We start from the raw sequence: 13,284 nt of genomic DNA, 5'->3' as shown, positions 1-13,284 counted from the left end.
GTCCGGCGCGTAACGGAGCGGCCACTAAGATCCCGGAGAAAACAAATCCAAGGACAGTCGCCTAAGTTTGATACGACTTTAAAGTTTTGAAAACGCACTTTAAAAGTTCACTTAGTTAATTTTCAAACCACGAGAATCGTGGAAAATCTGATGCGACATCAAAAATAGCGAAAAATAGGGGCGTGCAGCGCCGGTCTCGGATGGAGAGCTCCCCAGGTTAGTTGCTCCACGTTTAATAGTACTAGGAGATTAGGGTTGCGGTATGCAAACCTTATTACTTAAGATCTAACTACATGAATTACAGTGGCTTGTCTAGCCCGACAGCAAATCCCAGCTGAGTTACAGTTATGATGAACTTAATTAAAGAAAAAAAGTTCCCCAATAGTCTGCAGGCTGCGGTTTCATACAGAGGACTGGCGAGACACCTGTGCGTAAAGGCGCTTAGCCACCTTAACCCTTAGCTTGCAAAGTCGGCGCGAAGGAGATAGATCAATCCATGCAAGAGATCATAATAAAATTGTTTACCTACATGTTACAAAACGTATATATAAAGTCATTATTTTCACACATTTTTTAAATGTGTGAAAATGAGATTTAGACGATAGAGAAAATAACTATTTTTGTACTGTACACTACTGGTACATAGTCCCATGCTTTTCTCACATACCAATATTAATGGACTAGCTTACAACTGTGTACCATTTCATCTGAAGCCAAATACAATGGGGCTAATAGTGAGTAGAGGCTTTGGAAATGTTTACTGTAAAATCACATCTGTCCTGCTGGCAGATTAAAATACAGTACTGCAGTAAGATAATACTGTATCTCTCCAGTCCATCTGAACAGAGTGTCTCCAGAAGATGGCACCAAACCTGGTGCAGTCCTCCTAGCCTCTGTGACCTATATGGATCCTGTTCTTATTTGGTTTTTATACTGGATGTCCCCTACATTTTTCCCCTGTTGGTAGATACAAAGAAACATAATCCGGCATAAAGGGAATTTGGACAGTTACCAGACTGGTCAATTTAAATGACTCAAATAGATCATCATATTTGGTTCATGCTGTTTATTTCTCTGTACCATGATCATATACAAGTTTAATAAAGATTGTGATTTTTTCATGACAAAGATAATTGGGATAAGAAAAGCTCAACTCAGTCCTCAATGGAAATAATATTGGGCTTAAGGCCATCAAAATGCTGTCACAATATTGACAAGGGAGAAGTCACAAGTAGTACAAACAGCTTGGTATCATGTTGTGAGAAGCTGGTTTGTTCCCAAAAAGTCAATTCCAGGAAGTGTTGCAAAAAAAGGGGGCTTCTAACCAAAATAATGGGCTCATGACCTGTCTGACTGTGAAAGAAAGTGTACGAAAATAAGGATTTTGCAACACCTTCTATCAAACATGGATGCAGACAATAGTACCAGTGATTAAGGAACACAATAAATCCCATACAAAACAAATATTTTTTGCTGACCCAAAGTGTTTAATTGAGATGTTTAATTAATCCTTGTCCAGATGAGGAGTGTCTTGGTAGCGTGTGTGTGTGTGTGAGCGAGAGAGAGGGAGAGAGAGAGAGAGAGAGAGAGAGAGAGAGAATGTTTAAGAGTGTTCAGCCACAGTCTGTGCTTCCCAAGCTGAGCTCCTGCTGAGCCCAAAGAGGCCCAGTGCTCTCCTGCTCTAACCCCTCAGTCTCAGTCTGGCCTGCTGTCTGTGAGCCCTCACTGACCACAAACACATGGGCACACACATACGTGCACACACACACACACACACACACACACACACAGAAGTAAGACTCATACATGCATGCGGACGAAGGTGCAATGTAGTGAATGTAGTGAACACTAACAGATTCAATTTCCGAACACTGACCATTCAGCTGGTATTTTACAAGGACTTGCCCACAAAAAAATTAAGTATAGATTATCTGTCTATTATTGTTTATGTGTGTGTGTGTGTGTGTGTGCGTGTGCGCACGCACGCGCACACACACACACACACATCCATGCAGAGCTCACGAATGCATGCAAATACACAAACACAGTCATGCTGTGTTTTCCGTGTCTGCTCACCCGCTACCTCCCTCAGGCCCTGCACCCCTAACCTTCACCCCTCAAGACCCTGCATTCCCAGCATAGCCGACACTGGAGGGGCTACGGAGCATGTCACATATTGAATAAAGCCACATGGAGGACCCCCTGCAGGCCGCTCCGACAGTCTATCTGCCTTTAACACATGTATTGTCTGCAAACAGACCCTGACTTTGACCTTCACTGTGCGCCCTTGCCATCTTTCTGAGCCCAGTCCAAAACAAGTCTGTCACTCTTGTGATGCCTCAGTTCAATTTAACTTGTCTCGCAATATGGAGGCATGCTGCTAAAATGTCAACATAAAGCGTCTATGTTTCCAGGTGTTTCTTTTGGCACAGGGCAAGCAATTCTTACAAGAGTATTCAATTTTTATCAAAATAAATAGAGGGTTTTTCTGATTTCTTTATCCTTGGGACTAGAAACAATCCACTGATACACACAAACATCTGTGACCAAAACAGGTAAAACACTGAAACTGAGTAGCTTTTTTCCAACTTTTGGTACTATTTGTCAAATTTCCCTGCCACACTCTGCAGCACATGAGCATATTCTCCAATTTACCAGGACAAGATTACTGTAAAGCACAAATGAGGTAAAGTCCTGTCGAGGTAAATGAGCACACACTCGCCTCAATGTAATGTGATCTATCTATCTATCTATCTATCTATCTATCTATCTATCTATCTATCTATCTATCTATCTATCTGTCTATCATACAGGCATCTGGCATCTTTTCAGAAAAGAGTGACAGAGATTAACATGCCATTTTTATCAAATGTAGTGAATTTGTGGATTTCAAAGTGTTTAATTAAGCAATAGGCCACGAGAGGCCATGCTTTTAAACTAAGAGGCATAGACAATGCGCTACATGAAAGTAAATTAATACCAAAACTTAGTACACATACATTAATTGCTGAAAAACCACCAGACTTCAAGGACAGATCTTTAATGGCAAAAAACTTCCTCAAGGGGCACTAGGCTTAGCGAGCTTAGCCTGGTTGGGCCTTCCTCCGAAATGCTTCATGGGCTTAGGGACAGGCTCGACAACAATGACGTGAGGAGGCCACGACCTAATCTGTCTCACAGGTCCTAATTAATGTCACAAGGTTTGTTTAGTGTGGTTAGACCACAACAGACCACTGTACGTGTGATCGCACCACCATCTCCAGACATTCGGTTGAGCTAAACTACCGCCGTTTCATTCCAGAAGATGGGATTTTACTTCACAGTGATCAGAAATGGGTGTCGCTGTTGTGGGACTTAACGTATTCTGTTGTGACACCTGGACAGTCCTTGCTAGGATTTGTGACTGTCCACCAACTAAAGTACCTTGGTTCAAAGCCCCGTGTTAATAAGCACCTGCCCTGCTGACGTATGCTTTAGCAAGACTGATAGCTGACTGTGCACTCTGACCTCCGTGCAAGCGAGCAAAAATAGAATTTCAATACAGGGATCAATAAAATGTATTCTTATTCTCAACAAAAGTGCTGTGATCTCGGCAAACATCCTTTGATGCTGAGGTGAAGACGGCTGCAAAGAGATTGTATCACCTTCACAATGCTTCGCAAAGCCAGAAACCCTCCAAAGCAGCGAGGCCTGGGGAATCTGCGCAGCTGAACTAGAGCATATCTGAGTGAGATGGATGACACAATCTCACTGTTAATGCAGAATGACCCTGACATTGAGAGTTTTTTCCCCAAATATCTCACACAGTAAGCCAAGCCAAGAGCAGTAAGCCAATCTAGGATAAAGAATAACTTAAGGCCCAAACAGTGGATTCATGACTTCTATTCACCATTAAAAGAAAACCAGATGAAAAAGGCCTCAACCAATCTCAGTGTCTCACAAAGTGTCGGGATACTGTATATGAACGCATATAAGCTACATTTTACCCCAACAATTTCCCCATAGCTCTTTCAGTGGCTTTACAGTGTCATGCATGCATTTGTGTAGCAAATAAGTAGCTCTGTATATTGGCTTTGTGCCAATATACAGAGCTACTTTTAGAGAGGGGCACGAATCGCACCAAGGGCCACAGTCCAAGCACATCGTCCGAGGCGCGTACCTGCGGGTAACGTCGCCCTCTGCCTCCATTTCTAAAATGCTCTTAGGGGTCCTTGGCTATGCCGGTCCACAGCTTCTCTTGCCCATGCTTGAGGCCTGGGAAGCTGGCGTGGGGCTGGTTCAAAACAATGAAGGTGTTATGACTGTTCATACTAAGCTTATTATGAGTGTCTGACACCAGAACAAAGGAGAGAGACGCGTCCAGCCACAGCAGGGCCCTAAGCTGATTCCTTAACCCTAGTCCAGGAGAGAGAAGGGGTCTAGACACGCAACAAAACATGCCGGATGGATAGACGTGCAGACATTCATGCGCAATGTAATTCAATGAAATGCATATACATCTTGATAGCTATTAATTTCTGTATCCTTATATTCAGATTCACACATACACACACATTTACTGGGCATAACCATTAACTTTCTAAACACCATTCCGCTGGTATTATGCAATATTTGTTATCTCCGTCGACACTGCAACTTCAGAACATCTGCTCACCACATGGACTCTATTGTCTCCATTTCATCGAAGAGGTTAAGGATTTCACACATGCACCGTTTGCTGTGTGTGTGTGTATGTGTGTGTGTGTGTGTGTGTGTGTGTGTGTGTGACCAAAACTTACGCTTTGTTTATGTTCTTTAAATCAGGAAGGGAACATAACAAAACGTCTTGCACTCTTGAACACGCCTCTTTACATTTCAAAACAGCACATACAACACTCAGGCTTGCTGTGCTGATGCAGGTCAAAAGTGAAGGGACAGGCCGAAGTCACAACCACAGCTGGACCGCACTACAATATTGAGTTTTGGTGATACATGGAACATCTCCAATAGTGCTTTCATAGTATTTTATTAGCGTTCATTATGTGTCAACAAGTGGTAATAAAGTGACATTTTCAACTTCAGTTTAAGCAAGTTATAAAGGAATCACTGACACAATCTATATCCAGTAGATACAAAAACTGTGGCTTTATAAGATGAATACAAAATAGATATATTATTGTCTAGGGCAAAAGTTCATGAAGTATCTTAGGATAGGATTGCTGATCATACACCAGTTAGATATTTATGTCATTATTAAAGCCATATTTTACTTTTGTGGAGCATTTACTCTGCTTTAACACACATACCTCATCATGGATTAGGTTTAGAATAGAATAGAACTTTATTGTCCAACAAGGGCTGTAAATTTGGCTTTGGTCTCCCCTGAGACATAAAAACACAGAACAACACAAACACACAAGAAGGTTTATTTGCAAACAGGCAGAATACTTACTAAAAAGTTCAAATTTTGTCAGCATCACATGGCCATAAGTTTATTTAGATAATGACATTTTGGGTTCTCAAAATGGAAGCAAGTGAGTGACGCCACCACAGCTACGCGGTGCAGAAAACCGGTGGTTGATTGTTCATGAACTCAGAATGTGGGTATGGGTGATTAACAGTAAAAAAAGAGTTTGTCTACAGCAAAAATATTAATGCATTAGTTTCTTAAGAGTCGTCATGCAGGCAGGCCCTGATCCCAATCAAGTTGTGTGGTCATTTGCCTGTCAATGGTGCTACAAGTTTTCCATTTCATAATTCCATATGATTTTCCAGACTGTAATGTATGTTAATAGTGTGGGCAAAAGATTTACTGTAAAGTATCACTAAATGAAAATGATTCCCAACTGGAAACGTCATGTGAAATCATGGGTGTGCAACAACATAAATGTGTGTATCGGCACTGAAGAACAGTTTATCCATATTTATTCCACAGTTTCCAGACCTAAATGTGAATTGTGCTCTTCTTCGTTCACCTAAGAGGTTAGCATTGTCAACTGATCCTTAGTCCTAGGCAACAACACCTACTGGACCTAGAAGGAAAAAATGCAGAGGACCCAAGCAATTCCGAATTTTCAGCAATCTTGTCAAACTTTTTCATACAAGGACTGCAAAGAATGCCATTGCCTGTGTGTGTGTGTGTGTGTGTGTGTGTGTGCCATTGCACTTCGGGCGTCATCGCATTAGAGGGCCAATCTTCTATTGATCCATCCATTTATCTTCCATAAATCCAGTCCTTACAATATTGTTTCATTAACTTAAATGTATTTTTGAGGCAAAAGAATTAAAGACAACACATAAGAAGCGATACAAAACACTGCTACTTGACATGTGGGGCTTCAAATATATTTGACAGGGGCTTTTCTAGGGCTTGACATGAGGAATGAAGATGCATCCTCCAGCACGTGAAGGACCGAGGCATCTGGACAGTGGAGCATTTAAGCATCAAGATGGAATGGGCCAATGTCTCAAGAACAGGTTTGGAAATGTAATCTCCCCAGCAGACATCTCCAGCAATTGTCTTCTGGGTTCCTTAACGGAGTAGTCATTAAATTTGACACTATATGAAAAGCATTACAGTTATTTTTGTCTTGAAAAGGGGGCATTTTCACATGTCAACCAGTCCTCAAGTTATCTTTTATCTTGACTAAAGAGAAAAATAGTTAATTGTGATATTCTACAAGTAACAGGCCTAAGATGATTGCTGTTGCATTATCACATCAAATAAGCAGACCCTCTGGTATGTGGCTCACTCCACTGTTGCTCTTGTACTCCCTCTAGCGGCTCTCAGCTGAAACATGTCTCTTAATTAATTTTACAGTGTGAGAGAAAAAGGAGGGAAGTGATCAAGTAATTCACCATGCTTTATCAAAGAACAGATACAGGTCTCCAGAACCAAAAACACAGGTTTAACAGTGCCTAAGATTATTTCTACAAGTACACAGGACGTATATAAAAATATCAGACTCTGAATGCATAGGTTAAGTCAAACTGTATTCTGCTTCTTCTAGAACAATAAGCAACCCAACAAATACAATGTTAGTCATCTCCTTTCCACAGAATCAAAGAGGATTCCATAAAAACCCATTACAAACATGGTGCTCTCAGTCGTCTGGCCCACAAAATGGCCAGAGGCATTTCTACCACATTGTCCCGCTTTCTCAACCAGGCTGCCGCCTTCCACGTGTGGCACAACGTCACTTAATAAAGCATTTAACATGGTTGGGAACATAAAATAAGCACTCCTGATAAACCATTTTGACACTTTCCTCCCCACAAATCTTTCTGGAAACACATTCTTTTCCCCCCACAGTGCACTTGGCTTCAGCTCCCATCTTTGAACTCTCGCTCACACGATAGTAGACTTTGACACATACACGACAGGCTTAGCTCGTTAAAAAATATACAAATTAATAAAAAATATATCATAAAACATACGAATACAGTAAGAGCTTAAGGTATACATTTGAACAGTAAACAATGACCACTGGGTTAGAAACGGTTGATTGTAGAATGTGTGTAGTGGCCGTCTACTGCACCGCTTAACTGAAACGAGCCAGCATTGAGAATTAAAGGAACATATTAAGGTCTTAGGCTTCCTTGTTGGTCAACTGTGTTGACATGAAAGCAGCGTAAAAAGCATTCCCATCAGACACAGCATAGCTGTGCCTTGACCTGTTCTGTATCAGTTACAGTCTTAGTATACAAGAATGATTCCTTCTGATGTCAGTGTCCATAGTTGTCTTGTCAACGCACTCTCCATCGTAAGTCAGACGGCGACAATTCCGATTAAGCTACCAAGTAGAAAACATTGTAGCAAACCAAAAATTATTCTTCTCACAAAATTAAATATCAGTACAATATTGGACTTGACAACCAAACTGATGGGAGTACATAATGTTTTGTGTGGCTTTCAGTGTAAAAAAAATTCAATAAAGTATTCTCATCACAATATAGATAGCCTACATTTAAACTGAGGTGACATACAGTGCAACAAAGATCATCAGTTCAGGAATATTAATTTGGAATAGTGTGGAGGTTCAAGGAAGCACTCAATCGTCAAACCAAGTGTCACCAATGAAACAAACCATCATGCCCTTTGCTATATCTTACTTCTTTCCCCTTCCTTTGAAAACAAAGTTGCTTTTTTTCCCCCCTAAACTACAGATAGTTTTTTCTGCACAACGTATCTTTGCTGGCTAGATTAGTATTTGGTTTTGATTCTAATCACAGTTAAATACAAGTATAGCAACTGAAAATGTTCAGGGGGAGAAGGCTAAACTTATATGCTAAATTAAGGGAGAGCCTCATTCACCACTTTAGCTGGGATTCAAGCCTAGTTACCCTAAAGTGCATTGAAGGGTCTCACCGTATAAGTATATAAATAAGTATCAATATAACTTTTACAAAAATTAAATTCACAGTTGCCAGATGTTTCATTAAGTGTTATGCTGAAAGAACAGAATGGCACACCCTGCGAAGCAGAAGTGATAACGCATTGTAGAAAATAAAAGGACTGCTCCAAGTTGCTGCACGTTTACCTCTACGATTAAAATTAGTAGTCTTGTATTTTGCCAAGTAATTTTACATTAAAATGCACAAAAGCAGAACTAATCCCACAGAACAGTACCAATTATTTCTTTTCCACAGTGTAGGATTGATTGATTTGAATCTGTGGAGAAACCAAAATATCTACTTAAATCTGTCCATCTTTAGGTGGATATAGATTCAAGCATGTGTGTGTTAACAAACAGAAGTAACATAGGTCCAAAGACACTTAAATCTCACCTGGTAGGGAGTGACCTCCCCCACTTACAATTAGGCCAATAATGGATAACCTCCGCAGGAAAGACACTAAGGTTTATGCCTACAGCATGTATGAGTGTGTGTATAACTGTGTATGCCAGCTGAAATATCTGATAACGTTCTATCGGTCAGTTTGCTAGTAATACAAGTTGCTGTGTGCAAGTCCACTGTGCTGCAACTTAGTCCTATGCTGTGGACTCATGATGAACTTCAGTTAGAGTTATGCAAATCCTTCCTATCATCCTCTCCTCTTGGTCTTATCAGACCGTTTTTGTCCTTGACCATAGTCCACGGTTAGTATAGGGATGTGTCCACGTAAGGCTATTGCAGTCCCATTCAAGTCCAGTCAACAAGGAAGACGAGCCACTGCCCCCCGTCCCACTGGAGCCTTGGCACAAAGTGCAGTGGGAGGAGAGAAAGAGAAAAAGAGAGAGGGGGAGCAAGGGAAAGAGAGGCCCAAATACTTCCGCACATAACTGAGGACACCATGCATGAGTAATTGCTTAGCGCTGGTTGGGTACACTAAAGCGGCAGGAGGGCCGGAGGAGGACGGGAGGAGGAGGACAATAGCTACAGAACTTGGAAAAAGAATCCCGGTTAAGAAATTGGCAAAACACCAAAGCCAAACAGAACTGCAGCGAGGGGCCTGGAAGGGCAACTCATGACGGTTGCTCGGGGGTAGCTAAAGAAACCCGTTATAACAAGGGCGACTACGGGCTCCATGGCAGCTCTAGTAGGTGAGGCGGGAGGCCTTCATGTTGTAGCAGGGTCTGTCGGTGAGGCCCCCAGCCCCGGAGAAGAGGGACAGGCCCTCTGCCTTCTCCAGCACGACCTCCAGCTCCTGGAAGTCCTGCAGCCTTGCCACATCCTTGTCCTGGACAGGAAAAGGAAGTCACATTTAAATCAACTTCTCAGCTTATACAGATACAACAACACGCATTAACAGTATAGGGAAATTGTCAGTAGTTACTACATCACCGAAAAAAGTTCTCAGTATGTGTGCAGTAGACGCGGTGAATAATGATCATTCTACCTCTAACAGCAGAAAGTAGAGAAGGGGAATTCAGCCATTAATTAGCGCTGGTCTGAGGCTGAGAAGTACAACCAAACAGCTTGTGTTTCACATTTACAGTCACATTGTTCAAAGGACCAGGCGCTATTTTCAGTGTCATTATTTGTCGGAAGCTGTGAATAATGATGACACAAATAACGCACGGGGGGGTGAGGGAGGTTTCAGTGGGAGGGTAAAGTGAGTCAAAAACAACCCAATTAAGAGACTTTGGGAATATGGACAGGAGAAAGTGGCATATTCTGCGTGCATGCATGAGTCAGAGAGAGGGGGAGGTAGAGAGTCAGACGGACAGATGGACAGACTGAAGGGCAAAACTATTTCAATACACCCATGACACTACAGGATGGGCAACATTCTTTCACCAGACTGCTTGGCATACTCCATTCAAGTCTTTTGTCTCACTCGATACAAAAGGTCATATGTTTGAACGTGATACTGGAAAGCTACTGCAAATTGTGCATAGTTTGTGCGTGTGTGTGTGTGTGGGCCTTCTTTCCCATACCTTTCTTAGCATGGTGTTGGGCAGCTTGCGGATCTTCTCCACGTGCTCGGCGCTGATGTCCAACTCGCGGCAACAGACCCTCAGGAGGGAGCGGTAGGTCAGCTCCTGGCGGTCGAGCTCCACTTCAATGAAGTCGTTCTCCCGCGCGTTGGGGTTCTGGATGCGTACCTTCAGTACCAACTCTGGAGAGAAGGACCAAAGCGTTAGGCATACTTTTAAACAATATGATGGACATACTAGCCCAAGGGAACAATCAATGGACCACTTTATTCATTTGATCTAATGCATCAGAAAAAAGCATCAGCAAGTCTCAAGGTCCAAGTTACAAGATGTGTTCAAGAGAACTTGTATACGTGATAGAAATACTAATCTGGATCATGCTTGAATTCCACCACCACATTTGAAATACTTAAGCCGCCCACCCTTGCTATTTTGATCATCTTTTGCGTTTACTGCATGTCAGATTGAGAGACGGGATGGACTGTGCGAAATGTTCATGCCAAGATTGTGTCTGTTCAGTCTTCATATTGAGAAATGAGGCTCTACCCTGCATCCGCAACCAACCTTTTCTTATTTGACAGGTTTGTTGTTTATATCTATACAGGCACACCAGGATGTCGTCATGCCTGCTGTGTTCTTGCTGGTGACTCACCTGAACAGACGTAACCACATTGTAAAACCAGCCAAACCAAAACTTTCTGACACTGCCAGAACTTTTGTGCAGGGTTAATCCATCATTCCCATGTCACAATGAATGGCGTGAGACTGCTGACCATTGTTTACAACCATAGAATTTGTCTGGGGCTGTAAAATCATAACCAAATACAGCCAAAACCCATCAGTCTGCCAGGAGATTTAGAAACATCAAAACACATACTTTCTCTCTCACCTTGCACGTTGACAGGGAATGTGCTGGTGAAGAAGAAAGGCTGGAAGGCTGGCAAGGGCCCTCCGGCCTGGCCGTAGCTCAGCTGCTGTGGGATGGACTGCTGCCTGTTCACAGTAGGGTTAGCGCTCGCCACTGGGGCCTGGACCTGGCTCCCACTGCTGCTGGCCGGGCTGGGGCTTGGGGAGGCTAACGGAGGTGAGCACACGGCCCCGTTGTGGGCCACCGCATGAGGGTAGTCGGCATGGTTGACTAGGTGGGGCTCAACCGACAGGTCCATGGGCAACGCGCAGTTAACAGCAGAGTGATGATGGGAGGAGGCCGGGCCGGATGCTACACCGTTCTGCTCGGCCACGGGGATGAAAGCCCCCACCTGGCCCTGGCTGTGGGTGGCGGGGGGGTCAGGGACCAGGCTCTGCGGCTGCTGCGGCTCGTGGGTGGGGGAAAGGGAGGCTGAATCGCTCTGCGTGTCCTCGCCGTGGTCGCCGGAGCCGTTCTGCGTAAGGTGCTGGGCCAGGATGGCCTCTGACTTGTTGTCCATCTTGCTGTACATGAAGGGCGGGTTGGACAGGTAGTTGGGGATGATTGGCAACTCAGGCTCCTTGACTTCAGGCACATCCTCCACCTCAACTGTGATAATTATGTGTATCAAAAAGAGGATTATTTCTGAGAAACAGAACATTTTATAACACCAACCAAGTTAGCTTTCTCTATCAGAAGCATTAACAGCTCCAAGGCTGCAGCCCATATGTTACAAGGACGTATATCACTGTCATAGTTATATACAACTGAAAAATGCCCCAGCAACTAAGGACAAAATTCATTAAATGACAGGAACAGGGAACAAATGACTGAGAAATGTGTAGCTTACCTCCAAGCAGTCGTTTGATCTCTGCTTTGGACGTGAGCTGTGAGGCCAACTCGTCCTTAGCCGTGAGGATCTCTTTGTCTGCTCCAGAATTGAGTAGGTAGGACACTATATGCTTATGGTTCCTCTTGCATGCCCAGTGAAGGCATGTCCTGGATGGTGGGAGAAATGGGAAGAGAATAACACAGACTGTGAAAATGACTGATAAAATGACGATGACTACCAAATTATAACGTTTAGATATATACTTGTTAAGTCAGTTTCAGCAGCAGCAGCCACGTGCAATTCACATTTAATTTCATTCCATGGTCACTCCTTCTGTTTTATTGAGATAGCATGGACATTTGCACTTTCCTTTGAGCAAACCCAGAGCATACCTAAAAAGGAATGCATCCACTGCTTGCATAAGCCAGATAAAAGTGTCAGGTCAGGCTGATAAACAAGCTTGCCTCTGAGTAATAGGATAACAGAGACCTGTTTTAATGCCTGCATCACCGCGTTTGGCAGCAATGACAGCTCAGAGCTCTCGGTCTCAGCAAGTTTCAGACAATACTGTCAATATTTTGGTCGGAAAAGTCCATCATCACAAAGCTGTGAAGCAAACTAACACTTGTCGGCTTGCGCCTGGCATAGTGAAGGCCGCAATTACTAGTTTAAACACTTACCATCCATTTATTTCGTTCTGTGAGTTGACATTTACTCCACTCTCCACCAATGTCCGCACTTCGTCAATATCCCCGATGGCAGACGCCTCTCTCAGTCGCTCCTGTAATTCCTTATCCAACGAAGTAGTGGACATTTTGGTACAGACGACTAGCGTAGCGGGATCATAGGAGATATAAATACCTGTCGGTTTAAGTCGTCAATACTAATCGCCTAATTATTTTCCTACCGATGGCACTCGGTTAAACTAAAAATAGACTAGTAAATCGACAGTTAACATTAGCTTCCCGGCTACCTAGCTTTAAAGACTGCTAGCTTGTGGCAGCAAAACGCTTCGGCTAACGCAACTTCTTGTTGATGGTCGGAGCCTTCGACGTTTATACAGGCAGCTGGCTAATCCGTCTTCGCAGTTGATTTATATTGTTAGTCCACGCATTAGTAACACGCAAATGCGCTGCCAGCACTCCAGCTATCCTCAGCCTGCGTAAAATGAAATCATTCAATGGTGT

General features: G+C 43.2%; 1 protein-coding gene across 1 annotated transcript; it reads right to left on the bottom strand.

Moving 5' to 3' along the window:
- Nucleotides 1-6,642: 6,642 nt before the first annotated feature.
- Nucleotides 6,643-13,284, bottom strand: ankrd40 (ankyrin repeat domain 40). The gene is made up of 5 exons (XM_071519865.1): nt 12,778-13,284; nt 12,116-12,264; nt 11,248-11,874; nt 10,359-10,540; nt 6,643-9,658 (listed from the first exon to the last, which is right to left on the bottom strand). The coding sequence occupies exons 1-5, from the start codon at nt 12,909-12,911 to the stop codon at nt 9,515-9,517; spliced, it is 1,236 nt and encodes a 411-aa protein (XP_071375966.1). The 5' UTR covers nt 12,912-13,284; the 3' UTR covers nt 6,643-9,514.

Source organism: Centroberyx affinis, unplaced genomic scaffold, assembly GCF_046629955.1.
Source record: "Centroberyx affinis isolate AG114_WGS23_722 - 3 ecotype Tasmania unplaced genomic scaffold, CSIRO-AGI_Caff_v1 ptg000745l_1, whole genome shotgun sequence".
Taxonomy (NCBI): Eukaryota; Metazoa; Chordata; class Actinopteri; order Beryciformes; family Berycidae; genus Centroberyx; species Centroberyx affinis.
The sequence above is the reverse complement of the archived record's forward strand: the minus strand, read 5'-3'. Positions and strand labels throughout refer to the sequence as shown.

Coding starts and splice junctions, on each gene's coding strand:
- ankrd40 (XM_071519865.1), bottom strand. CDS start 12,911: ATGTCCACTACTTCGTTGGATAAGGAATTACAGGAGCGACTGAGAGAG. Junction 12,265..12,777: donor CAGAACGAAATAAATGGATG/GTAAGTGTTTAA, acceptor CCCACCATCCAG/GACATGCCTTCACTGGGCAT. Junction 11,875..12,115: donor GATCAAACGACTGCTTGGAG/GTAAGCTACACA, acceptor TAATTATCACAG/TTGAGGTGGAGGATGTGCCT.